Here is a 26,986-nt window from a genome sequence, read left to right on the forward strand (position 1 = left end):
ACCCAGTTGTTCCCTTCCCCCAGCCAGGCTGTTCTGGATATGGGGGAATTAAAAACAAAACCCCCTCATCACATCCCAGTCTATATCTCATTACCGTTGTCCACAGTAGTTTTAGGGAAATTGTTGTCAAATGCTTTGCTGATGTCTGTTAGGAGACAAGCCTTCTGGGGTTGGGGTGGGCTCTCCTGGGAGAGGGAGACATGAAGTAGAATCATTGGAAGGATGACTGAGGTGGCAAATTACCAGCATCTCAGAAGGAAGAGCAACCAAGAAGCTGTCTGTGGGTGCCCCTGCCCGGTGGGAGATGTGCTGGCTTCCCATACTGCAGGGCATTTGAACAGGGAGCCAGGGACCCTGAAGTGGTCTGAGGTGGCCATGTTTATGGAACTAGGGGGTAGGCTGGGAGCTTAAGGAGGGCATGTGGCTTCCCTGTGGCTGAGGCCGGGGCCATACAGACAAGGCTTCTGAGGAATTTTTCCTAGGCCCTCCCTCTGGGAGCAGGATGAGACACCCTCGCCAAGTCCCTTCCCAAAGCTCAACAGTGCTCGTCCCTTTGGGTTTTCTCTCAGCCTCTGCTCTACTCTTTCTAAAAGGGAGGGATGGTGCAGCTTTGGTGCAGCTGGGGCAGGCATCTCCTTGCGATCAGTCGCCACAGTCAGTCTTGGGATTTGCTAGTTTGTAGGTTAGTTTCTGGAAATCTAAAGAGGGCTATTTCTAAAACTTCTTTCTTTTTATTAATAAGACCCATTTTATAGTGTGAGTTAGTATTCTGGTACAGGTGCATACACGTGTGACTCTGAAGAAAGGTGTATGAAACAATACAGTTTCTACTGCCTGAAATTCCGATCTGTTCCACTCATTCCATTGAAAGAAAATCCAGGTCATGACTTGCTGTGCTGACCCTGCAGCCCCCCTGGTCCGTGGCCCTATTTGTTCAGCTGATGGGGTGAAGAGTTAGACTGGTTCAAGCCCTAGCTCCCCGCTGTGCTCACCGTGAGGCTTTGGGAGAAGTTGTTTAATGTCTCCACAACCACTGAGGTAAACGGGCAGGAATTACCTCATTTTACACACAAGAAAGCCAAGGCCCAGGAAGTGTGAGGGACTTCTGGAGGAAATGGTGAAGATGAGAAGTGAGCTTCCTCCCCATCCTCCTCCCCCAGCTTCTCAGAGCTGGTGAGGCAAAATATGTCCATCCCATCATGAGGAACCGAAGGCCTAAACACAGCAGCAAACACCCACAGCTGGTAGTATGGACATGCTGAGCCCGGAAGGGCCTCCCCACAGCCTCAGCCCCAGCCCCAGGCTTGGGGAGATACTGGCCACTTGATTTCCCAGCCCTGGCCTCAGCACTGCCCTGCCCCTGACTGGTGCGCAAACAGATGACCCCTAGTTAGGAGAAGCAAGCAGCAGCCCCAGCCAGCCAGATCCCCCGCTGTGCAGAGTGGGGGTGACAGAGCACCTAGGCTTGCCCTCTGGCTACCCACTACTGGTGACCTTGGGGGTTATCCACATCCTCTGGGCGCTGGTTCTCCACCTATGAAGTGGCTATAATAACACCGCCTATATACAGGGTTGTTGAGAGGGTTAAATGAGATTGTCCACTGAGTGCTCACAGTTCTCATCTGCATACACTCCTGCCCTCCGCAAAGCCCCCAGGCCCCAGCCCTGAGCCCAGCCCAGCCCAGGGCCGGGGTCAGTGCAGGCACTGACCAGAGGAGGAAGGGAGTCTTGGGCACATCTCTTCTCTTCTCCTGGGCTTTGTTTCTTCAGAACTGAGGGGAAGGTTGTACTTCATTAAAATGTTAGTGAACAACAACAACAAAAACCCAGGAGGGGCGGGCCTGGCAGTGTCCAGCTCAGAGCTTCTGTTAGCTGGAGATGGAAGCTGCTCGTGAGGAACGCATGCAGCTTGGCTTGTCACACCCAGGCACAGGCGAGTGGGGCACTTACCACAGCCGAGATGTTTTCGTGGTAATGTTTATAGGTGAATCCATTACGCATTAAGATGGTGGCTAAGGCTTCCAGGACTGAGGCGCTGAGGTAAAACAGGGAGGCGACAGAGTGGTAGGCTGCATCCTGCAGGACCAGAAGAGGCATCAAGAGACGGGAAGAACAGACACCACCGGCAGCCACGAGGAGACAGTCCCAGCAGGACCCATCTGCCCCCCGCCTCGCCCAGCATGGCTCAGCCCCTTCCTTACCTTTGCGTCCTACTCTGCACCCTGACGTCCCTCTGCCCAGTGCTCTCTTCACCCAGTGGGCTAACAGACGCTGCCCAGCCAGGCTTACTTCACTGGTCTTGGGCCAGAGTGATGACTTTTATGAAGAAGGGATGCTGCTTCCCTTGAGGTGGAACCAGGTAAGGAGGCTGGGGCAGCCTGGGGTTTTAATAGGTGGAAGTTGGTTCTGGGCCTGAGAATGTCATACGTGCCTGCAATCCTGGCTTGGATGTGGCAAGGGACCAGGACAAGTGAACAGTACAGTGTGAGAGGGGCCCACGCCCTTCCCATTGTTTGGCTATGTTTGTTTTATTTTGTTTTTAGGCTCCTGGTATATTTAAAAACAAAGTACTGAAGCCAGGTTTTGTTTTGTAGTTGTAATTTGAAGGTGATTTCAAAAGTCTAAGTCTGAGAGCTTTTGCGAGGGAGAGGCTGGCCCGCGGCCCCCTACCCTTCCTTGGTGGATAAGATGCAGGCGTCCCGTACCCGCTGTCACTGAGTCCATTTGACTCTTGGCGCCCCCTGTGTTACAGAGTAGAACTGTTCCACAGGGTTTTCTTGGCTGTAATCTTAATATAAAGATCTCCCCCGGCCTTTCTTCCATGGGGAGCCTGATGGCGCAGTGGTTAAGAGCTGTGGTTAGCAGCTGATCGCACACTGCTTGCGCCACAGTGGGCTTTACCCTTTCATGGGCCCCGAAGCAAAATTTATACAGAATAAAGAGCACAGGCCTCCTCTGCATCCCCTCTTCTTTCTCTGGCAACCCTGCTTTAAGAGGCAGAGGCTCAGGAGCCGTACAGTATGTGTGGCCTCACCACTGTGCAGCCAAGGCCAGTCCCCAGGAGCTGTCCTCCAAGGTCTAGCTCCAGCCTCCAGGACCCTGTTCCCTCAAGATGACACTAGCCCTCCTGGATGATTGAAAAAACCCATTGCTGTCAAGTCGATTCTGACTCATAGTGACCCTATAGGACAGAATAGGACTGCCCCATAAGGTTTCCAAGGAGCGGCTGGTAGATTTGAACTGCTGACACGGATGATGGCAGAGGCCAAAAGGCAGATGCAGGTGGTAAGGGGTGGGGTGAAATGCTGACTATCTACGAAGAAGGCAGTCATGCAGGAGAAAACAGAGAAGGTTCAGTACGAACCAGGCAGGGAACTAAAGCTGCCCTCTACCCTTCCTTCTCCTTAGTTCCTGGCTACAGGGAGCCCTGGGTTGCTGGGGTCAGCTCTGAGCTGAAGGCTTGGGCCTGCTCAGCCTCAGAACATAGGTGAGGGCAGCTTCATTCAGTATGGGAAAAGCCAGCCCCGGGAGAGAGAGTCCAACATTACACCACCACTGCCCCCACCACTCACCAGGGTGACCCAGGAAGTATCCCCAGTGTGGGCGCCAGTCATGTAGAGGACGAGCAGAGCAGTGGTGGCCACAAAGCAGAACACGGACACAAACATCACCCAGCCCTGGATCAGGGGGATGGGCACCAGGGAGGAGGCAATCAGGATCCATACCAGGCCTCCGAAGACCTGCAGAAGGTGGGGGCAGAGGGTGAGTGCCAGACCCAGAGGAGAGCCCATGCCCAGAGTGGCTCCAGACCACGGGTCACAGCGGGTCTCTAGGGTTGCAGAAAAACGGGAAGGAGGCAAAGAGAACAGAAAAAATTACACTTACACCCCCACCCCCCATCCCAAGGCCCTAGGCTGGGTCTCCAATCTCAGTCTTCCCAATCACAGGTTGCTTGTTTTTATTCATCTCTAGAAATACAGTATCTATGTATCTATCCATCTACCTAGTTAGCTATATCTAGCTTCATGTCACGCTTGTCACCTGCCAGGCACTGTCCTAACCACTTTACAAACACCAACTCAGTTAATCCTCACAGCAACCCTGTGAGGGAGGTACTGTATTACCCTATTTACCAGATGAGGAAACTGAGGCACAGGCAAGTTAAGTAACTCATTATTCCAAAGAAGGCTTTCCGTCATCCAGTATCATCATGAGAAGGGCTGTCCTTTATTCTGAGATTATGTCCTTCTACTTTTTTGGTATTAAAATATCTTTTCTTTTAAGAAATAATTACAACCAGATACTTTTGGTCTTTACTTGGCAAAATAAACTAGCCACACTGTGTTAGTAATGTCTCTGGGTGGCGCCCGACTACTAACCGATAGGTTGGCAGTTCAAACCTGCCCAGAAAAACAGGCATGGTGATCTGCTTCTGTAAAGATTACGGCCAAGAAAATCCTATAGAGCAGTTCTACGCCGTAACTCCTGGGGTCGCCATAGTTGGAATCGACTCAACAGCGATGGGTTTGGTTTTGGGTTTATGTCATTAGTACATTTTTTGGAAATTTGATTCCCAAATCCCTAAGTCCAGGAAGCAGTGCCCTGGCTACCGGGGCTGGGTTGGGTGAGGAGGCAGCAGGTGAGCTCTGTTTCCTTGGATGGCTTAGGGTGGGCACTAGAGAGGCACTCCCCCATGATTCTCCAGAAGACACCAGGGTTGATGTCCCCAGGGCCAGTGAGCCCAGTGTTCTCAAAGAGGAGCTCAAGGATCAGACAGCAAGCCAGGAACATCCCTCGAAGCCACAGTTGCCCTTCCCATCACAGACCCCGCCTGTGCAAATCCAAGTCAAGACTTTCTGTGCTTCTCTTCCTTGTCCTTCTTCACTCCAGTGGAGACTCAGCTCACCTTGCCCACCCGTCGCTGACCTGCAGGTGAAGGTCAGCATTCAAAGACTTTATTTTTATTATTGTTGTTGTTTTTAGGTCAGTTCTGACTCAGAGTGACCCTATGCATAGCAGAAGGAAACAGTGCTTGGTCTGGTGTCATCCTCATAATCATTGCTACGCTTGAGCCTATCATTGCTGCCACTGTGTCAATTCATCTTGTTGAGGGTCTTCCTCGCCTTTGCTGACCCTCTACTTTATGAAGCATGATGTCCTTCTCTAGGGATTGGTCCCTCCTGATAACACATCCAAAGTACATAAGACGAAGTCTTACCATCCTCCCTTCTAAGGAGCATTCTAGCTATACTTCTTCCAGCACTGTTTTGTTTGTTCTTCTGGTCATCCATAGTATATTCAATATTCTTCACCAAAACCACAATTCAAAAGCCATGATTTTTATGGTAGTGACCTGATTATTTTGGGGGAAAAATTAGCTGTAAAATACGTACGAGGTAAATAAATGCACAAATGGTACCTGGAAATGGCAGATGTGAGAAGGTGACTCTCAGATCCTGGTTTGTGAGTCGTTTTACTTTTTCTCCCTCAGCTTGAATTTTCCCCACTTGGCTTGAGATGTGAATCATTGTGAAAATGTCATGGTGGGGGTGTTGCCTGACCTCCTCTAACTTCATGAGGGGGAGGAGAATCACGATCGGCCTCAACAACCCCAGGCTGATTCCTAGGAGGTGGAGGTCACACATGCCTCCTCCCTCGGACCTTTTAACCAGTCCTGACACCAGCTGTCCCTCCCATGGCACTCTCTACTTCTTTGCTGGGTTTGGTAATTCATCGCAATAGCCGCATGGAACTCGAAGACAATACTCACAACTATGGGGTTTATTAGGGAAGTTACAGGTTACAATTCAGGCTCGGGAACACTCAAGATACAGTTCTTCTATTAGAGCAGCCTCTTCTCGGATGTGCCCACAGGGACACCTCTCTCTGGCCCCTTGGCCTCTTCCCTGCTCAGGCAAGTGTTACAAAGCTCTTTTAGCTCTGCTGATAAGTGCCCAGAGGCACCCCACTCTGCCAGGAAGCCTCCTGGCTGAAGGCACTCAACTTTCTCGCTCAGTGGGCTGGGAAGCCCAATGCACCATCTTCTACGGGTCTCCTGATTCTGCTGCCTCTGCTGCTGCCATTTCTTCCTGCTGTCTCTTGTATGTTTGGTGTTACAACTCTCTCTCTCTGTCTCCTGGATCTAGGAGGTTCTCAGTAGGGATCCCGGGTCCCAAAGAATGCACTCCTAGCTCTTCTTCTTGGTGGTTGTGAGGGCCTCCCTTCTGCCTCTGGGATCGCTCATTTTAAGCCTAGCGGGATGGCAAAACTAACCAATCCCGTCGTTAGGGTCCCATATACCTTATTCGCATAGTGTCACTCCCACAAGGGTGCCATGTACCTTATTTGTATTATTAGCAAGCTGTCCAATCCCCTTGGTGGGCCACATACACCTCATTTGCATAACCCCCACCTAGTCATTTGGTGAGAGTTACAAGACCGTGGTGAGAAAGGACATATCAAGTAATCCATTGCACTGTAATGATGGTCAGGATTCCAGGCTAAGGATCGTCCTCTGACATCTGCATCAGGTTTTCTGTAAACTCTCAGCCCCCGCTTGTTCACCAAGCACTCACTGAGGGCAGGCTGTGTGCTGGCCACTTGTGCTAGAGTCAGTGAGCCACCACGAGTGGACTCGCCCCTGAGGAACACACAGGCTTCAGGTGGGTGGTCCAGGATACGGGAGCCTTGACCCAATTCCAGGGCTCAGGAAGGCTCCCCAGAGGTAGAGGCCTTTGGGAAGGGGCCTGGGTCACATGTGGATACTCAGAGCAGAGGATCAAGGGCAAAGGAACGGGGACAAAAAGGCACCCATGTGTGACAGCCCTGTGGTTTTGGGCAGGTGGGACAACAGGAGGTGGGCTGCAGGCCAGCAAGGAAGGTAGAACTGGCGTTCATGCGGGGGCAGCCCTGTGGGCCTAGTGCTTGGGCGAGGAGCTCTGACAGTGAGGCCCAGAGGTCACAGGCCAGAGCCCAGGGTGACAGGGCCTGGGCGGGGGGAGGGGGGTCAGAGCTTCTCTGAGAGGCAGCCCACACCCATGGATGCTGAAGACAATGGAGGGCTCGGCAGGGTGCTGAGGGGGGTTTTAAGCGCCGTACCTTTATTTGTGTTTAAAATTTTATTTTAAATTGTTTTAAAAAAATCAGACTGATCTATTTATTTATTTGGAAGAGCCCTGGTGGCACAGTGGTTAAGAGCTCGGCTGCTAACCAAAAGGTTGGCAGTTCTAACTCACCAGCCACTCCTTGGAAACCCTGCGGGGCAGCTCTACTCTGTCCTACAGGGTCACCATGAGCCTGAATCAGCTCAATGGCAATGGGTTTTGCGTTTATTGTATTTTGAATTTATATAAATGCCCAAGGGGCAGAAGAGTAGACAGAAAACAGCAAGTCTCCCTCTCACCCTCGTTTCCCCCAGAGAGTGTTACTAGCTTCTGGTTATCTGTGTGTGTGTGTCTGTCTGTCCGTGTGTGTGTGTGTGTGTGTGGTATGTGTTTACCTGTGTGGGTATCTGTGTGTGTGCCTGTGTGTGCCTATGTGTGCCTGTGTGTCTCTGTGTGTGCATGCCTGTGTCTGTGTGTGCCTGTGTGTCTCTGTGTGTGTGCATGTGTGCATATGTGTGTCTATGTGTCTGTGTGTGTGTGTCTGTGCATATATTTTTTTAAACGAATCAGTGCATCCATAAACATTATTCTGCACTTTGCTTTTTCACTTGGCAATATGTCTTGGAGATCATCCTTATCAGCTCCTGTAGGAAACCCTTTCGGTAAAGGCAGGAGGAAGAAGACAACAGTCTCAGGGCTTTGTAAGTCATTCTCTGAATTGAACACAAGGACCGAAGTTCCACAAGGGAAGCAGAGTAATAAGGGGTTTTCTTGATTAGATATGTATACGTGTGCCGTGTGCCAGCCAGGTCATGTAAACGGAAGGTCCTGTAAATAGAAATTGACAAGAAGGGACTTTTAGCAAATGGATCTTTTATCATCAACCAGGCCTGATGACCTCCCAGCCCCAGGGAGCTGGTCCCAGGCTTGTTTAGCTCAGGCTGTTGAATACAGCAAGAGATAACTAACTGGCTGCTATCAACTCTTGTTTCTCCTATCAGGGTCCTGGGCTTCCCCAAGTTTTTCAAAAGACAGTCATGTAAAGAACGGTTGGACCAGACAGGACCCTTAAAGGTCATTTGTAAGCCCCTGCGCCATGAAATCAAAGCATGAGGTTTCTACCTGGACCACAAACTAATCTTTACAATAGAGCTTCTAAGGAGACCTGTTAGCAATCTTGCTGCGTCCTCCGCCATAGCCAAGGTTTGATTGATGGCTTGACTGACACCCAGGCTTGTTCCACAAGTGCTTGTGCAAAAGGGCTTACGGGCTTATGCCCAACAAGAAAAAACCCAACTGGTGAAGTTGGGGGATAGGAAAACGAGGGGAAGTCAGAGGTGAAGCCACTGCGCCGACTACCTGCCAGAGTCCTGTGCCTGCGTGCTGGACACTGTGGCTCAGAGTTCCTGGCAGCCTCTGTGGAGCGGAACCTCAAGTTAATCTGGGCTCTTGACTTGTTTTGGGTGTGTGCTTTTCCAATGTGGTGTAGACTATGATCCAGCTCCCTGGAAAACGCTCTCTCCCCTCCCTCTTATATACACACACACACACACACACACACACACACACACAGGGATGGATTACCCAATAAGTAACACACCCGAAAAACCCGCTGCTGTTGAGTTGGTTCTGACTCACAGTGACCCTATAGGACGGAGGAGAACTGCCCCATGGGGTTTCAAAGAGCAGCTGCTGGATTTAAACTGCTGACCTTTTGTTTAGCAGCCCAGCTCTTAACCACCTCACCACCAGGGCCCTGAGGTACACACGGGCTTAATTGTGCTTACTTACTAATCTGCAGTACGCAATTTCACACGGTGAAGCCCACGCGTGCCTGGCTTACTGTAAACTGGTACATATCTTGCTGACTGGTTAATCTGCCCCTGCACACACCACACACACACACACACACACACATACATACACAGTTTCCTGCAGATTCCTGGAGTCTGTGGTAAGAACGCCTGTTCATAGCTGTTCACAATAACAAAGCCCACCCTATGCTCAACCCAAGCTCCTGTCCGCTCAGTAGACCACTGGACCCCACCCTATCTCTGGGTGCACCAATTTGCAAATGATTCTCTTAAAAATTATGCCGAGTTTCTTTCTTTGCATGGTTTCTCTGTAGTGGGAGGTTTCATAGTGAGCTGGTGGGGAGAAACTCTCTCTTTTTTAAATAGTTTTATTGAGATATAATTCACATACCACACAATTCGCCCATTTAAGGTACACTATTCAATGGCTTCTAGTGATTAAGCAATCATCACCACAGTCCACTTTTAGAACATTTTTATCACCTCAGAAAGAAACCCTGTACTCTTGAGCTATTACCCCAGTCACTCCCCACCTTTCCTGCCCCCGCGCCCCCACCCCACCCCGCCAGGCAGCCTCTAATCTACTTCCTGTCTCTATAAACCAAACCAGTTGCCATCCAGTGTCAAGTGGATTCCAGCTCAGGGCAAACCCGTGCGTGCCAAGGTAGAACTGTGCTCCGCAGGGCTTTCGACGGCTGCATTTTGGCAGTGAGCGCATTCATCATGTGTGATGGGCACCACCCATTATAGATTTGTCTATTCTGGGCTTTCAAAGGAATGGAATCATATAATATATGAAATTCTGTGACTGGCCTACTTAACTCACCCTATGTTTTCAAGGTGAGAAATTCTGTTTTAAGGGGATTTTACAAATGAGTTCTACTACCACAGGCTCCCATCCCCTCCTCCACGGCCCATTCTAACCCCACCATTGGGGGACACTGGGAGAGCGCGCCTCATCTCTCAGGAGCCTCCAAGTTGGAAAGAGCTGTGGAAACCTGTTTCCAGGGACATTCTCACAGGAAAGATGCTACTACCCCCTTGTCCCAGAAACATACCCGGGTGGAAATACACACACAAAACATACGCCATTTGAACAGTTTCTACTTGTGCAATTCAGTGACACTGGTTACATTCTTCAAGTTGTGCAAACTTTCTCAACAGCCCTTTCCAAACTATTTCACCACCATTAACACAAACTCACTACTCTCCTAAGCTTCTCATCTATCCTTTTGAGTTGCTGTTGTCAATTTGATGACATACACACAATTCTTTAAAACAGTATAATGCTTAATGCAGACATTCTTTTCTAATTAAGCTGAACTATTATTTGGTTTAAAGATGACTTCAAGGGATAGTTTCAGTCCAAGGTTTAAAGATTTCTTCTGGTTAATAGTTTCAGGGGTTATCTGACCTCCATGGCTCCAGAAAACCTGGATTTCTTGAGAAGTCTGTTCCTCATTACCTACCTTTTGATCAGTATTCTTCCATAGACTCCTTGATCTAAATGTTCAGTAAATGGTAGCCAGGCACCATGCAGCTCTTCTGGCCTCATGGCAAAGGAAGATCATGGAGGTGATTAGACATGTATTCCATTTCCTCCACTGATCCAGAAACATATTTTAAGCTATGCATCATGTTAATCTCCTCAGCAAAGATGAAATAATTAAAAACAGAAGATCTTCATCCCAGAAGATGGACAGTGGGCCTTCCATGTACCACTCACAGCTCTGCCTAGGAGGTACCCAGGCAGCAGATACTGCAGGGAGAAAGTCACAGGTGAACCACTGGGAGGGTGGGTGCAGAACAACTGTGAGAGGGCACAATGCTGAGCAGAGGAGAGATTCTCCTCCTGGGAGCAGTGCCCTGGAAACAGAAATGGCTTCATGTCCCAGTTTTGCCACTGAGTCATGTTCCTTCCTTGCAGACTTCTCCGTGGAGCAGCCATGGGCTGTTGGGAGAATGTTGGGGCAGAGCAGGTTGGGATCTGTGAGACCTGAGCTTGAGCAGAGGCTCCTCTCGGCTTTGCTAGCTCACCTGTGGGCACCTGTCTCCCACAGCATCTGTGGGCTGTGAGCCCCGAGGAGATTTTCCACTGCATTGCTGGATGAAGGTATCTTAGTTACCTAGTGCCGCTGTAACAGAAATACCACACGTAGGTAAGTGCCTTTAACAAACAGAAATTTATTTTCTCACAGTTCAGGAGGCTAGAAGTCCAAATTCAGGGCATCAGCTCTAGGGGAAGGCTCTCTCTGTCTGCTCTGGGGGAAAATCCTTGTTTCAGCTTCTCTAGTGTTCTTTTTAAGGAGCCCTGGTGGTACAGTGGTTAAGTGCTCGGCAACTAATCGAAAGATCAGCGTTTTGAACCCACCAGCCGCTCTGCAGGAGAAAGATGTGGCATTCTGCTTCTGAAAATATTACAGTTTTGGAAACCCTATGGGGCAATTCTACTCTGTCCCATAGGGTCACTATGAGTCGGAATTCACTGGACGGCAACTAGAGATCTCCACATGGCATCTGTCTTTATCTCATTCGGGCTTCCTTCCCTAATCTGTCCTTTTATATCTCAAAAGTGATTGGCTTAAAACACACCCTACACTAACGTGGCTTCATTAACATAACAAAGAAAATCTTACACACTAATGGGATTACATCCACAGGTATGGGGTTAGGATTTACACACATATTTTGGGGGAACACAATACAATCCATAACAAGGTATTCAGTCTCTCTGGCAATTACAGGTACCTCCCCACACTGTGGGCTTTCCAGGACTGGCTGAGGGCTCCTGCATCACCCAACTACTGGGGGCAGTCTCACCCAGGAGGTCAGCTTCCTGGGGGAACAGATAGTCAAGCAGCCAATTATAGTGCAGGATGATAACCAGCTCGGAGCCAGCAAAGCAGCCTGGACTGGGCACAGCCTTAATCCAGGCTCCAAGGGAGAGGTAGGTGTGACTCGCTAGCCTGGTCGAAGGGTCAGGAGTGGCTTTCCTGGAGGCGGAAAGGGTATACATACGCCAAACAACTGTGGGGTCCTGGAAGGCTGGGGAGGCCTACAAAAAGTGGGGGCAGGGAATGGCAGAGATGGGGCTAGGGGGAGTGTCAGCCCTGAGACAGGACTGACGGCTGACGGCTTGGCCACGAAGGCCCACCCGAGCCCGCTCTGTGGAAAGTTCTGTCAGCATGAATCATGGAACCACGGCAGGTCCAGCCCACTCCACCTACTAAGTGTACAGAGGGCAAACAGAACCACACCCGAGCGATAAGGGTTCCTGGGCAGTGAGCAATCTACCCTGTCCTGGCTGCAGGACCACACTAGACAAACATTTGTCAAGAGCAAGAGGGTAGGTGAGGGTTCAAGCATTTCCCTTTGTAAAGAAAACTCTAGGTGCCCCCAGCTGAGGCAGCAAATGCTCAGAGGTGATATTTAGAAAACATCGTTCACCTAAGTGAAGGCACGGTCCCCAGTTTCCACTCATTTCTGTCAGCAAGCCAGACTTCTCACCCTGCACCTGCCCACGGCCAGGGCAGGCTGTCACCACAGAGGTGGCGCAGCAGAAAAAGGTGGCTTCAGACAAAGGACCCCAAGTTGGGTGGTCCAAGGGCTCAGCACACCTGGGCTGGGCTGAATTCTGGCTCTGGGCCCCAGATGCTAAGCTGGAAAACACGGACAGGGCTTGGGCTAAGGCTCCGCGGTCCTCAGCCCTGACTCCACGTTAGAATCAGCAGAGACACCTTTGAAAAGGCATCGATGCCCAGGTCTCATGCCCAGAGTCTGACTCAACTGGACGGAAGCAGAATTGTAGGACAAGAAACAGACACCCCAGGCGCTTTGCCAAAGGCCTCGTAACGCGTTTGTTTTCATAACATAAGCCTGTGGATGATTTTCTGATGGCTGCTGTCCCCAGTGCCCGGCCTGGTCTCCAGAGCTCCTCTCCAGCTCCTGCCCTGGCCTCTCGGTGCCAAGTGTCAGCCTAGAGTTTGCTTTTCTCAAGCTTCCACCCCTGTTTTGTCTTGAACGTGGGAGTAGCTCATCCTTGGTGGTCCTCTATACGCTGGGACACAGCCTCGCTGTCTGTGAAGGGGGGCTGGGGGTTTGAGCTGGGTGATCTGAGGCCCCTCCCCACCTGGGTATTTCACTACTGGAAACCACCCATCAGCATGAGCAGGAATCAGAGTGCAACGTTCTAAATTCAGTCCAGCAGAGCTGAGATTTCAAGCCAAATCTTGTTGGAACCCAGAGTTAGAAAATAACTTCAAAAACATCGGAAAGAGAAAAAACTATGATCTCTCAGAATAGAAAGTAGATAAAATCTGTGTGCCTTTGCAGAAGGAAACGCAAAGGACATAAAACTATGAAAAAGCCCTCCTTCAAACAATGAGCCTGGGTTATAAAAAGGAGAAAAAGGAATTCTCTGACACATTCTTGGGATTCACAGAGTTTCCACGCTCGTGTGCCTGAAAGCTAAATTGCTCTGCGCTCACAGTCCCACAGTGTTTCTGCCACAGAATTGCGGTAGGCAGTAAACGGAGGAGTTTGCTCAGATTGTCTGGATATTTTTCTGGGAGTCATTAAAATGGGGGGGGGGGGTCCAGATAAGCGGCGAATCTTCCAAAGAACGTCAAGATGTAAACCCCTCGGAGCCCAGCCTTAGAATTCCCCTGAAGCATGAGCTGTAGCCTGCTCCCCTGAAGACGCACGTGAACAGAAGTCTGTACCTCGACTTCTGGAGAAGCCAAGGGAACTGGCCACAGAACACGGGCTGTGCACCCACTGCTAACTAAGTCATCCTCCACTTTGGTCATTGAGTAAACGTTGCTTCACTGGGAAGGACAAGAAAAGACGGCCATGCCAGCCGGGCTGCACTGTGGACTTGTCCCAGCTGCCGGGCTCCAAGTCTTGTGTGTTCTTGTGGGCAGTACAATCACCGGACTGTTCTAGTGGGCAAGGGTTATTTCAATGCCAGGAGGACGTTTCATTTTGGGTAGGTAATCTGACCGGCACAACAACTGTGTGCTCAAAAGAAGGTCAGCAGTCTTTGCACAGCTCTAAGGTTTTGTGGGTGGGGCGGTGGTGATTCAGTGGTCGAATTCTCGCCTTCCATGCGGAAGACCTGGGTTCGATTCCCTGCCAATGCACCTCATGTGCAGACATCCTCCGTCCTGCAGGGGGCGCTTATGTGCTGCTGGGAGGCCGAGCAGGTTTCAGCAGGGCTTTCAGACTAAAGTGGACTAGGAAGAAAGGCCTGATGATCCGCTTCTGAAAATCAGCCAGTGAAAACCCTGTGGGAAAGCCCATGGGTCACAATGGTCTGCTCTGCAACGCATCGTGAGGCTGGCACAGGGCTGGGCTGCGTTTCACTCTGTCCTACACGGGGTCACCATGAGTCAGGCCCTGACTCCGCGGCAGCTAGCAGCAGCAAGGTTTTGTTGACTGTAGAAACTCAGCCGTCTGTGAGTTAGACAAAGGATGGGGGCGTTTTCCTCTGTGTGTGTGTGTGAGTTACTGCAAAACCCAAAACCAAACCCATTGCCACCAAGCCGACTCCGGCTCCTAGCGACTCCACAGAACAAAGCAGAACCACCTCACAGGGTTTCCCAGGCTTAAATCTTTACGGAAGCAGACTGCCCCGTCTTTCTCTCACGGAGTGGCTGGTGGGTTTGAACTGCTGATCTTTTGGTTAGCAGCCGAGCGCTTAACCACTGCGCCACCAGGGCTCCTTGTGAGATACAGCAGAGGAGGGAAATGCAGCCAAGGTGCACTCACAAGACACAAGCTGCAGGGGAGGAGAATGTGCACAGAGACGAGGCCAGAGGAAAAGACCGAAGAGCAATGACACTGAAACCTTCCCCAGGGTCCTATCTGCCCCCAGCTCTTCCCTTCAGAAAAGAGGTCCGAGAGGCAGAGATGGCAGGAAGCAAATATACCCCAACTTACAGCAGCTTCTCGGGTTCTTGTATAAGTCTCACCTTCCTCGTACTGAGGAACTCAGCTCCCAGCTAGTCAGAGGAGTGCTTCCTTTGCTCACTCATTCATTCATTCGTTCATCACTGAGAGTGGCCACAGTCAGCTGCAGGGCAGGTACAGTCCTCGGAGACAGACTTTATTCAAAGACTCAGACTAACAAAGAGAACCTGTCTCTCCCTTCCTCTCCCCGCTCTTCAGTCCAGCCACCAGACTCCACTGAGAAGCTCTGGGTTCTCCAAGAGCAGGTTGAGGCACAGCTGAAAAAAACCGGGGCCCCCAGCAAGGGTGGTCAGCTAAGATCTCTGCCCTGGATGTGCACAGAGCCTGGTAATTTGCATGGGCTTTACTATTTGACTCAGTGGGGAGGTGTCTGGGAGGTCAACAGATTTTCTGTGTGGGGATCCCCTCCCGCTCTGCCCACTGAGAAGGTAGCTTTTTGGGAGTCTGGCTTCTGGGGCTGCTCCCAAAGGGAAGACCACTTGCCTGTTTACCTACACCAGTGGGTCTGCCCTCCTGACCCCACATAGACATCTGGCTCCTTCCTTCCAGAGTGACCCCTCATGCCATCATGCTCCCAAGAGAGGCGTAGACACTGTCCCTTTATCTAATCTGCAGAGCTTTGGCAAGACCAGGACTCAGGGAATCTGTCTGTTTGTGAAGAGGGAGATAAAGATTTGGGATTCAAAGAGCTAGGGGCTCAGTTCAGGTCCGGAGTTTACAGTGCCAAGAGAACATGGACGAGGCCACCTTGGGCACCTGCCGGCCCACTCCCACCTCCTAGCACGCCCTGCTGTGTCCTCATTCTGTGGCTGTCTGTCCCTCCCTGTTCAGGCCTGGAATCCCACCCGCCCTCAGTCTCAGGGAGGCCCATCTTCCATAGCACCCTCTATACCTCTGCCCTACAGGGCTCACCACCAGCATGACTAAGTGATCACTGACTTAATACTCATCTCCCTGAACTAGGCAGAGGCCAGTCACTGCTTCTTGAATGAACGAAAACTCTCAGATTCACAGAACTCAGGGCTTTCAGCCAGGCATGCCCCCATTCGGATGGAAAATTTTTACCTACCACACCTTTGCCCAGTGGCTTAACCCAGCAGGATAAACAGAAACAGGAGGTTCCGTGAAAAATGCCAGGCAAGCCACCTGTAAAAGACAAAATCTGTGAAACTAGACCAAACAGGAGTGGCTTCAGGACAAGAAAAACAGAAGGCAATGATAGGAGCCACCAAGGTCAGTAATGTGGTTTGCAAACAAACAAAACAGGTTGTATACCTGCAAACGGCCAAAGAAACCACCCACAAGGAGCCAGCAGCCCCCTCCAGGGTCCCGGGGGTATCCCTTGGGAACAGTTGCCCACACATGAGAACATCAGTTTCACCCTCTGCCTCAAGGACTCATCTTGCGATTGGTAGACGTTAAAAAAAAAAAGGTATAAATAAGACCCTAGTCCTCCTCCCACCGATGCGTGCCCGCTCGCTGAGAACAGCTGTTTCAGAGTAGCCAGCCTGTGCCAAGGACGTGGCAGGGGTCAGACGACAAGCAAGGGCCTGCATAACTGTGCCGAGGCCGGGGAAGGGGTGCTGTCGGGGCGAGATGATGGCTAAGCTTGGGTCTGATGGGGAGAGGACTTAACCCCCACCGTCCCACCACCCCACCTCCACCAAAGGTGCCTTCCCCACGCTTCCCCGCCGTCAATAGAGAGGAGTGGGGCCTTGGAAACAGTCATAAGACACCAACCAGCCCACCAGCCCACCAGTCGCTGTGGGGTCGATTCCGACTCCTGGGGACCCCAGGTGTGTCAGAGTAGAGCTGTGCTGCACAGGGTTTTCCGTGGCTGATTTTTCAGACGTAGACCACCAGGCCTTTCTTCCCAGGTGCCTCTGGGTGGACTCGAGCCTTCAACCTTTCGGGCAGCGGCTGAGATTGTTTACCATTTGCACCACCCAGGGACTCCCCCTTGCTGCAAGACCCCCTCAGTCCTGTGAGAAGCACCAACAGTGCCTGAAGCATCACAGAGCAGCCAGGGCGAGAAGGTGGCTGGGTGTGGTGGGGGCACACCCCGTGCGAAAGCTGTCCCCGCCCTGATCCCATGCCCTTCCGTTGACACCAATGACAAGTCACTTTGGAAAGGTCTACTCCCATGCCCGTGGTAACTGGCTCCTAGGCCTCCAGGCAGATAGAGCAATTCATGCGGCACTCAGAATTCACGAGGCATGGCCCCACCCGTCCTGGTACCTGGCTGGCAGGGCAGGACCAGAGAGAGGCTCAGGAAGCAAGATGCTGCCCTCAGGCTGGCCTGGGCCTGCGCCCAGGAGAGGAAACACCCCACCTGTGCCCCTCAGCCGCCCCTCCTTGGTGAGAGGAGGGCCATCAGGAAGTCCCTGTGGAGGGTGGTGTCTGAGAACGGCAGGCCCTGGAGGTGCATCACTTGGTGACCCCAGGGACAGTCCAGTGTGCCCTCAACAGCCTGCCCGCCCCCCACATCTCACCCACGCCCTACCTCCAACACCTACCCCACAGGTGGTACAGAAGGGCATGTAGGGCAAAGGTGGTGAGGGGTCCGCCCGGTGGCCCCTCCTGCAGGGGCGCCCCATTAGCACAGACCAGCCAGTGGCTTCAGAGCAGGTGTCTGGTTATTAGTAAATCAATGAGAACTGTATCTGATGGCTACTGAGCGGCAGCCTCATGTGTGGCATTGTTAGAGAGCTTTGTGTATATTGTTGATGTCGTATGCAGTCGAGTCCATTCCAACTCATAGTGACCATATAGGACCAAGTAGAACTGCCCCATAGGGTTTCCATGGCTGAAATCTTTATAGGAGCAGCTGGTGGGTTCTAAGAGCCAACCTTTCCTTAGAAGCTGAATGCTTAACTACTGTGCCACCAGGGCTCCTAAGTCCCCACAGTAATCTCAAGGTAGCTACTATTACATCCCTGTTTTATTGATGCAGAAACAGAGAGGGGCAGTTGTCTGCCTACATCACCACAGCTGGTGGGTGGCCAGCTCTGCCAGGCTGGCTGTGGAGTCCTGGCCAGAGCCTATAGTGTGTGGCATCGTTCCCGAGGTGTCCCACTGACAGCTTGCCATGAAATCTCCCTCGAGTCTACGGTTGGCTTTGGAAGTGGCAGGAGAGGCCACCAGCCCGTGACAATATAACCCAGAGGGAAGAAGGGAATAACCCATTAGCCTGCACCCTGGCTCCCAGCTGCCCGTGGGCACTGACCAGGAGAGAACAACAGGGGGAGACGGCCACAGGAAGCAGGCTTTCCCTCCTGCCCCTCCGCCCTGGACAGCCAGTCTCAGCAGACTCTGTTCTTTCAGAAGAAATTAATACCAAGGTTTGTGCTACATTAAGTCCAAAAGACAAGAAAAAACCAGGACATAGGTGCATGCATGTCGCCCTCCTCTGTGCACCCAGGCCTGCATTCCAGGGTCCCCAACAGCACCCCTGCTACAGGTCAAAGGATGTCAGCTTCACCTCTGTCCCCCCACATTGCCCTTTTCCTGGAGTGCCCACCCCTTAAATCCCAGGCCCCCTGCCCTCTCCGGGGCTACCTCCATCGTCAGACCTGGGTGTTTCACTGGACCTTCTCCGCACCCTCGTCTCTCCACCCACTCCTCTCTCAGTCTCCCTGTGCTCTAACAGGGTGGAGGCTCTGGTCTGGCATCTCAGGTCAGCTGAGACTGGCCATGTTGCCCCTGGGCCCTCTCTTCCCACTGCCTGGGTTTATCAATGCGTTATGGAGAGTGGCTGAAGCTTTCCTTTAGCTCCTACACATCTTTCTCCGAACCCAGGGCCTTGGTGCATTAAGCTGATTCCACACTGGGTTTTTTCGCCCACTGTGGGTTTTTTTTTTTTTTTTTTTTGTGGGTTAGCTGTTAGTGCAGAGCGCCTGGAGCTGAGTGTGGCAGAGAATCACTGCCAGCACACGACCCTGGAGTTAACCACGCTGTGGGTGCCCAGGCAGGGTCTACGCAGGACGCAAACCTTTCCGCCAAAACGCAGAAGGCAATTCAGAGCCCCCACAGTCAGACAACACCAGGACCTGCTCATGTCGCCTGCCCTGAAGGCGGTGTTTCTGGAACGGTCTGAAGTGGGTGAGAGGAGCCGGCCCATGCTCATCCAGGTCTGAAGCTGGTGCGAAGAGCTGGCCCATGCTCATCTAGGTCTGAAGTGGGTGAGAGGAGCTGGCCCATGCTCATCCAGGTCTGAAGCGGGTGAGAGGAGCTGGCCCAGGCTCATCCAGGCATCAGTGCCCGGAGGACAAGGGGCGCCTCCCGCCCAGAGCTCTCACACCCCATAGCACCAGAAGACAATGCCTCCTGGGGGGTATCTTATCAGTTCCTTCTTGGATACCTTGGCCCAAAGCACCATGTCCAGGGCTTGATACTTGAGGGCTTGGGAGGAGGCCCCAGGAAGGCTTGTGTCTGGGGGTGGAGTTTAACCAGACCCTCCTGCAAGGGAGCAAGGGACTCAGTGCTGAATCCATTAGGAGACAGCCCCCAGCCCCCATCTAGGTCAAGACTGGCTGGCTCTATCCATATCAACACAGGCCTCAGGGGACCCTTCCCTCGGGACATGTGTCCCGGGCCCAGATCAAATCCAAGCCATCCCTGAGGCTGTGCAGAACCGGCCTCAGAAGGACTGGCAGCCCTGTCTTCCTGGCCTCTCTTCCACACCAGTGCCTGCGGCCCAGTGCACTCCCGCTGGCTGGCTGGCCTGCCGTGTAGGTGCAGACTGTCAGCCTTTGTCCCTGTCCACCCTGCCCTGCACCTGCCCCTCCCTGCAGCATCATCCTCAGTCTTCCTACCCTATCCTGAAAGCATTCGGCCAAGCCCCGGGCGGGCAGAGGGGATGCCCGCAGAGCCTCCTGGCAGCATCCTGTTTCCCGTGAAGGGACTGGTGAGAAGCGGAAAAGCAGCCCTCTTCCTTGGACCTTGGTTGTGCAGGGCCGACCTGAGCCCCCAGCATCATGCTTCACAGTTTCCAGGGAACAGTACTTCTCAAAAAACCAGAAAAGCCACTTCTCAAATCTGGCAAACAAGATCCTGAGGGACATCTACCTATAACTCTTTCCCTTCCTTCGGAGATGAGGAAATGAGAAAGCCTTGGCAGTATCCACACATTTCAAACAGTGACGGAGAAAGGGAGGCAGAGGCGGGGGTCAGTGGACGGGGCCAGGGAAGGCCGAACTCGGCCACTGTCCTGTGCTGGCCAAGTAGGGTCAGCCCCCACTCGTCAGAGACCGCAAGAGAGGCCTGGCTGGGGCAACAAATAAAAGTCCAAGCCTTGAACAGTGAGAACCTCAGGCACCTGGCTCCCTGCTCCCGCCTGTCCGTCTCTCAGTCCCCGCTATACTCCCAGTGAAAATCTAGGGCAAGTTCCAGGACTTCTCTGGTCACTTTCAAATAATAAAAAGTCCCTGGTCACTTTCAATCACAGAAATGGTCTCACTGAAGTCTCTGGGGGGTGCAAATGGTCAATGTGTTGGGCTGCTATCAGAAAGGTTGGAAGTTCGAGTCCACCCAGAGGCAACTCAGAAGAAAGGCCTGGAGATCTACTTTTGAAAAACATCAGCCACTGAAAACCCTATGGAGCACAGTTCTACTGGGACACACACGGGGTTGCCATGATTGGAGTCAGCTGGTGTTTATGCTCCTTTCACTGTAAGAACTGAAACTCCAAACCCATTCTCGATGGCTCTCCACTTGCCCCACCACAAAACGCCCACTCTGCAAGCGCTGGTTCTCTGTCCGAAGTCTCAGAGAGTCAGACCCCATTCCTCCACGTCTCCCCAGCTGCTGAGGTGCCCTTGCCGTGGAAATGTGGGTGGCACACTCTTCCCAAAGAAAAAATTCTCTCTTAATTCCTGGCAGTTCTTTCAGCAGCTCCACCTGTTGTACAGTCTGGGGAGGAGGAAGCTGGGTTAGTGATCTTATAACCAGTCTTCAGGCACTTTTCAGGCAAGTCCTGAAAAAGCGGGGTCTCTCCAGGCACTTTCCGGGCAAGTCCTGGAAAAGGTGGGTCTCTCCAGGCACTTTCCGGGCAAGTCCTGGAAAAGGTGGGTCTCTCCAGGCACTTTCCAGGCAAGTCCTGAAAAAGGGGGGTCTCTCCAGGCACTTTCTGGAACAAGTTGCCTCTTGGGGCCTCGGCCAGAGCTGAGACAGGGCACCCGTGCTGGCGTCACACTCCATGACTGGCGACCCAGGTGCTGTGAAGCCAACGGGCTCAGAAGGGAGGAAGAAGTGGACAGGAAAGCTTCGGCTCCAAAACGAAAATCCCCTGCTGGGTGGGGACAGGCCAGAAGTAAAGCCCTGGGCTGAGCTGTTGGGGAGGGGAGCACTGGGCCTTTCACCCTGGTTTGTATAACGGTGCACCTGTGAGACCATTGCCTGAAACAGCAGCAAAGCCTCTGCAGCTCTGGGGGTGCTCAGGGAGGCGGGGTCACACCACCTGGATTGGGCTTGCCTTCTACTTCCTGCAAGGAGCCTGTGGCTTTCAGAGGTCAGGGGCTCTGGGGTTGGGGTGCTAGGCCAGGGTAAGGCTGCCGTGCCCCACCCTGAGTTACTGCCCCTTCCTGCACCAGTGGGCAGTGCCCTGCCTGGGGAGTGTAGTGGAACTCCACCCTGCTGGCCTTGAGGGTGAGGTCACGGGGTTGACATCTGCACCTCCCAGGCTGTTGGGAGACCAGGCACAGGGATCTTAACTGTGAGTAATCGCCAACTCCCTGGACTACAGATTTAAAAACCAATCAAGCATTTCACACCCATCAGACGAGCAGAAAGTCAGAAAGTCTGATGCAAGCAAGTCTGGTGAGAATGAGGAACAATGAGGGTTTCACATGCTACTATGAGAGTCGGGGTGTTCAGGTTTAGCCTGAAGCTTATGCAATTTGGGGGACTTTCTTTACGAAAGAATATAAAATTAAGTAGGATCTTTGACGTGCCCCAAGCAAGTGAGGGTCCTGCACTTAAGCCTCATCAGCTTCTCAGGAAATCTGTTCCTGAGGTGTGTTCACTGGACAGCCATGTGCTAACATCTGGGAAGGCCAGAGGTGTGTACATCCTATGACCCAGCCAGAACCTCTACACGTTCCCAGAAGAGGCAACATGTAAATAAAGAGGCAGTTAAAGAATGTTCTTGGCAATGCGGCTTGCAATGGCAAAAAGCAGCAAACCAGAAACAACCAAAGTGTCCATTGATATAATAAACTATATAAACGTGTAAAAATCTCAAAACATAACACTGCATGAAAAGCAAGCTGCAGAAGAATATATACAATTTTATACCATTTTCATAGGAGCCTTGGTGGCGCTGTGGTTAAGAGCTATGACTTCTAACCAAAAGGCAATTTGAATCCACCAGCCACTCCTTGGAAACCCTATAGGGTAGTTATGCTCTATGAGTTCGAATCTACTTGACAGCAACAGGTTTGGTTTTGGTCTCATCTATTTTCATAAAGTTAAAAGCATGTAAAACCAAGTTGTGTGTCGTTCACAGACAGTTACGTGTGCAGTCAGGGGCAAACTGTGCTTGGGGGTGAAGACCAGCACAGCCAGCCCAGGGGTGCCCGGGCGATGGAGGGAGAATAGGATAATAGTTGGATATACGGGGACCTTAGATGCCACCTGTATTCTGAATAATAAAAGCAGGTAAAGCAAAAGGTTGATTTGACAGGCTGAGTGGTAGTTACGTGGGGGCCTGTAAAAAAGTATTGTATATGATTTTCTGTAGTACTTGAAATATTTCATAGATTTTTTAAAGCCCTCTTGGGGGTAGCCAGGACCTCCTTGGGTCCTTTAATTCTCCACTCCGTTCCAATGAGTAGTGCAAATGGTTTATGTGCACCACGGCTAACCGAAAGGTTGGAGGAGCGGAAGGAAGGCCTGGTGGTCTGCTTCTGGAAAACCGGCCACTGAAACCCCACGGAGCACAGTGCTACCCTGACACACACGACCCCACGGAGCACAGTGCCACCCTGACACACACGACCCCACGGAGCACAGTGCTACCCTGACACACACGAGCTGACCATGAGTCAGAGCTGACCTGACAGAACGTTTTTTCCCCCCCCACACATCAAGACCACATGCGTTTTTTTTTTTTTAATACAACCGTGCAGAGAAACACTTATAGGGCTAGTGTCTGCTTTCTCATCCCTCCCAGGCACCCTGTAAGCCCACCTCCATCTAGAGAAGAGAGTCGGAGATGACAGTGAGACCTCCAGGGCCTCTTGGGAAGTGGTGGGGGGGCAGTGGTAGAGGTGAAACACCTTCTGAGACAGCTGAGAGAGACGTTCTGAGCAAGCGGGAAGGGTGTCTTGTACAAGAACCCTCTACCGTCTCAGGTCACAAAACTAATACTACATGGATACATGGTTCTGAGATTTCCTGCCTCCCCTCCCCTTTCGCTTGGAGGACTGGGTGGTGTCTTAATCATCTAGTGCTGCTATAACAGAAATACCACAAGTGGATAGCTTTAACAAAGAAAAATTTATTCTGTCACAGTCTAGGAGGCTAGAAGTCTGAATTCAGGGTGCCAGCTCCAGGGAATGGCTTTCTCTCTCTGTCAGCTCTGGAGGAGAAGGTCCTTGTCATCAATTGTCCTCTGGTCTAGGAGTGTCTCTGTGCAGGGACCCCAGGTCCAAAGGACGTGCTGTGCTCCCGGCGCTGCTTTCTTGGTGGCATGAAGTCCTCCTGTCTCTCTGCTCACTTCTCTCTTATATTATCTCAAGAGAGATTGACTCAAAATACAACCTAATCCTGTAGTTTGAGTTTTGCCTCATTAATATAACTGCTTCTAATCCTGCCTCATTAACATCATAGAGGTAGGATTTACAACACATAAGACAATCACATCAGATGAGACAAAGGTGGGCAACCACACAATACTGGGCATCATGGCCTAGCCAAGGTAACACACATTTCAGTCCATAGCAGGTGGGACCCTGCTGTCCCTCCCCCGCAGATCGCCCTGCCTAGCTGGGCTATTCCTCCCCCAGCAGCACTCCTTCCCCTGAGCTGTGCTGCCAGGAGGCAGGCATCGCTGGGAAGCCTTCCTTCTTTGAGGCCAGACTCGGGACACCTGCCTGCAACCTGAGCCCAGCTCCTCCCAGGGCAAGAGGAGGGAGCACCAGAGTTTTCTGCAAAAGCACGAAGCCCCACTACCACATCTCTCCACAATTCTTGCTATCATGCTCCCCAAACAGCTACAAAGGCAGGGTAAGCTGCTGCTTAGGGCAACCTGAGAGACACCAGGAAGACCTTTTTTACTTAAAAATCTCTCTGCCCCGTTACATGATCTCTCTGGGTCACGAAACTGCCTTTTTAAATGCAGCGTGCTCTGAGGAAACAACCCTTTAGTCATGCCCAGACCGTGGACATCCAGCCATGGGCAAGCACAGGCTAAGAGCTGATAGAAATGAGCCACTAGGGAAAAGAATGTTCCAGTGGGTGCTACAGGGCTCAGGGATGTGGGCCAGCCGTGTGTGTGTGTGTGTGTGTGTGTGTGTGTGAGAGTGTGGAGGGGGGAGGGGTCCCTCCTTCTGCCCCAGTGCTTGTGTCAAACACACTCCATTAAAAAAACACCCGTTGCTGGTGAGTTAATTCTGACTCATAGTGACCCTATAGGACAGAGTAAAACTGTCCCCTAGGGTTTCCAAGGAGGGCCTGGTGGATTTGAACTGCCATCCTTTTGGTTAGCAGCCATAGCACTTAACCACTCTGCTGCCAGGGTTTCCCAAACACGCTCAGCTGGCCATATTCCAGGTTTTACCTGGCAGCCTTGAACATGGAAGGACCATGGCAGGGAGGCAGAGTGCCTGGCTGGAAAGCTGGCTGGCTTTAGGCCAGTCCTTGCCTACTCTGCACTGGGTGTCCCCATCTATAAATGGAGGGGCTAGGCGCAGTGGTTTCCTGGATTTCTTCTACATGTCATTTCCTTGACTCCAGCTATCTCCAGTGGTTAAGAGCTTGGCTGCAAACCAAAAGGTTGGCAGTAAATTCACCAGCCATTCCCTGGAAACCCTGTGTGGCAATTCTACTCTGTCCTAAAGGGCCACTATGAGTCCAAACCACCTGGACGGCAGTGGGTTTGGTTTTGCTGGTTTTAGCTTTCCCCAGGATCTGAAGTCACTCTAGACAGACCTAAGTTTGGGCTTAACTCTTGCCACGAGTTCGATGGCTACTGGAGAACCCTTTTCTCCTTCCCGAAATGCTCCACAGGTGAGGAAACCTGATGCACGCCAGCCCAGTCCTCTGCTCCCTTTAGCATTCACACCCTTTTGCCTATAAATCAGACAAGGAGCTGGGGTCCCGTTTTTAAACAACCAGGTTCTGACTTTTTCATTCCCAATCAAGTCTTCACATTGTCGCTTCTGTGGTTGGGGCACAGGGAAACGTGTCCCTGCGGCTGCAATGCACCACACCAGCATAATAACAAAGCCCCACCATACCTGGTAAGGGCTGGTGACTCCCAGGGAGCTAAGGCTGAAGAAGGCTGGTAGCCTTCGCACACAAGGAGCCCACAGTGGCCTTTCGCTTTAGTCACTGGTGGCAGCTCTACCGCTCTGTCGCAGTCGGGAAAACCATAGGTGCCAAGGCCTTCTGAGGGCTCAGGGTAAGCCAGGGCAAGGGGACCTTCTCTCACCAGCCTCCCCAACACCTCCCCTGCCCCCTACACACGGGGTAGAACCGCTGCAGAGCAATAAACAATAGCCTCTGTTTGATCGTTCCCAGATCAAAGTTGTCACAGATATGTTTACTAGCTAGAAGCTTTAGAAGAGCAGAAGAGAAAAACCCGGACTCAGCTCTTCCTCCGACACCCACCCAGTCTCCAAAGCTCGGTAAGTAATACTCAGGTTTCTTTTGCTGATTTTTAAAAAAACGAGACCATCTCCCGGAAAAACCTGAACGCCCCTGCTAGGACGCTGCTCTCCAACAAGGAGGAAACCCAGGCGAGGAAACGAACCTGCTCTGCGGGCCACCTGGAAAGCAGGTCCCAGCGCGCGGCTTTGGTAACCAGCGCGCAACAAATGAACCCTGACCCGTCGCCGTGTTTCGAATTCGGCTTTCCACTCAACTCCCGCAGACTGTTTCCTTCATTCTCGTGGGTCTAGAAGGTGGCCAAACAACTCAGGGAGCGGGCTGTCCGGATCTAGCCCCTTTAAACATCCCCTCATCCCGATGCCCCGGGGACCAGCGCAGCCTGCGCATCCAGCTCCGATAGATAGCCGGGTGTGTGGTGCCCAGAGGGAGCTGCCGGCGCTCCCCATTCCGCCCCTTTCCCGATCGGGGCGCGGGGCGCGCGAACCACTCACAAACTCTAAGATGAAGAGCAGGTCCGGGAAGGTGGTGAAGACCGCGAAGCCGCTGGGCAGGGAGCTGCCCCCCGACGCCGCTGCTGGGGCCATGTCGGCGTGCTGGCGTCGGCCGCTGGACAGGACGCGCGCCGCTCGGGCTCCGGCTCCGCGCTGACCGCTCGCTGGCTCTGCGGAGCCCAGTGGCCTGGGCGCCCCCGCGCGCGGGTTAAGAGCCCGGCAGCCGGGGGCAGAGGAGGGAGGAGCCCGGACACCGCCCGCCCCCTCCCCTACCTAGTTGGCAGGGGCGCCCCTGGGGATCCAGTCGGAGAGCCCGGGGCACCGCCCAGAAGCCCACAGAGCTCGCGCTGTGGGCGTTCGTAACTGGGCGAGGGACCTATCCACTTCCGTGTCCCACCTCCCGCGGGGGCAGGAAAAAAGCCTTTGTAGCGAGGTGCTTCGAAAGTTTTGCACGCTTCGTAGGTGATCACCACCCCTTAAGAATGAAAACCGCGAACAACCAAAACCAAACCCGTTGCGGGTCGAGTTGATTCCGGCTCATAGTGACCCTATAGGACAGAGTACAACTGACCCTTAGGATTTCCCTCTGAAACCTCCCTCCATGGCAACTCGCCAGCCCCGGCTCGCCATTGCTTTAACTGTTCTTAACCTGGGTCTCTTCATCTTTCCTCGGGGCGCTTTAAAATGCCTGACATCCAAGTTCAGGCTCACGGTGGACGGGTCCCCAGTCCTGCCCCAGGCTGCCGGCTGGGGGTCTTCAGGGACGCCGCTGAGACCC

General features: G+C 52.4%; 1 protein-coding gene across 1 annotated transcript in view; it reads right to left on the reverse strand.

Moving 5' to 3' along the window:
• Nucleotides 1–26,566, reverse strand: part of MAL (mal, T cell differentiation protein) — a 28,935-nt gene extending 2,369 nt beyond the window's left edge. Inside the window, exons 1-3 of the mRNA XM_049857640.1 lie at nucleotides 26,209–26,566; nucleotides 3,573–3,740; nucleotides 1,951–2,076 (exon numbers count right to left, since the gene is read on the reverse strand). Of these exons, the coding sequence (XP_049713597.1) occupies nucleotides 1,951–2,076; nucleotides 3,573–3,740; nucleotides 26,209–26,301 (387 nt within the window). The 5' untranslated portion in view covers nucleotides 26,302–26,566. The remainder of the gene's footprint in view (nucleotides 1–1,950; nucleotides 2,077–3,572; nucleotides 3,741–26,208) is intronic.
• Nucleotides 26,567–26,986: the final 420 nt, after the last annotated feature.

The sequence above is a fragment of the Elephas maximus genome, chromosome 17 (genome assembly GCF_024166365.1).
Source record: "Elephas maximus indicus isolate mEleMax1 chromosome 17, mEleMax1 primary haplotype, whole genome shotgun sequence".
Lineage (NCBI taxonomy): Eukaryota > Metazoa > Chordata > Mammalia > Proboscidea > Elephantidae > Elephas > Elephas maximus.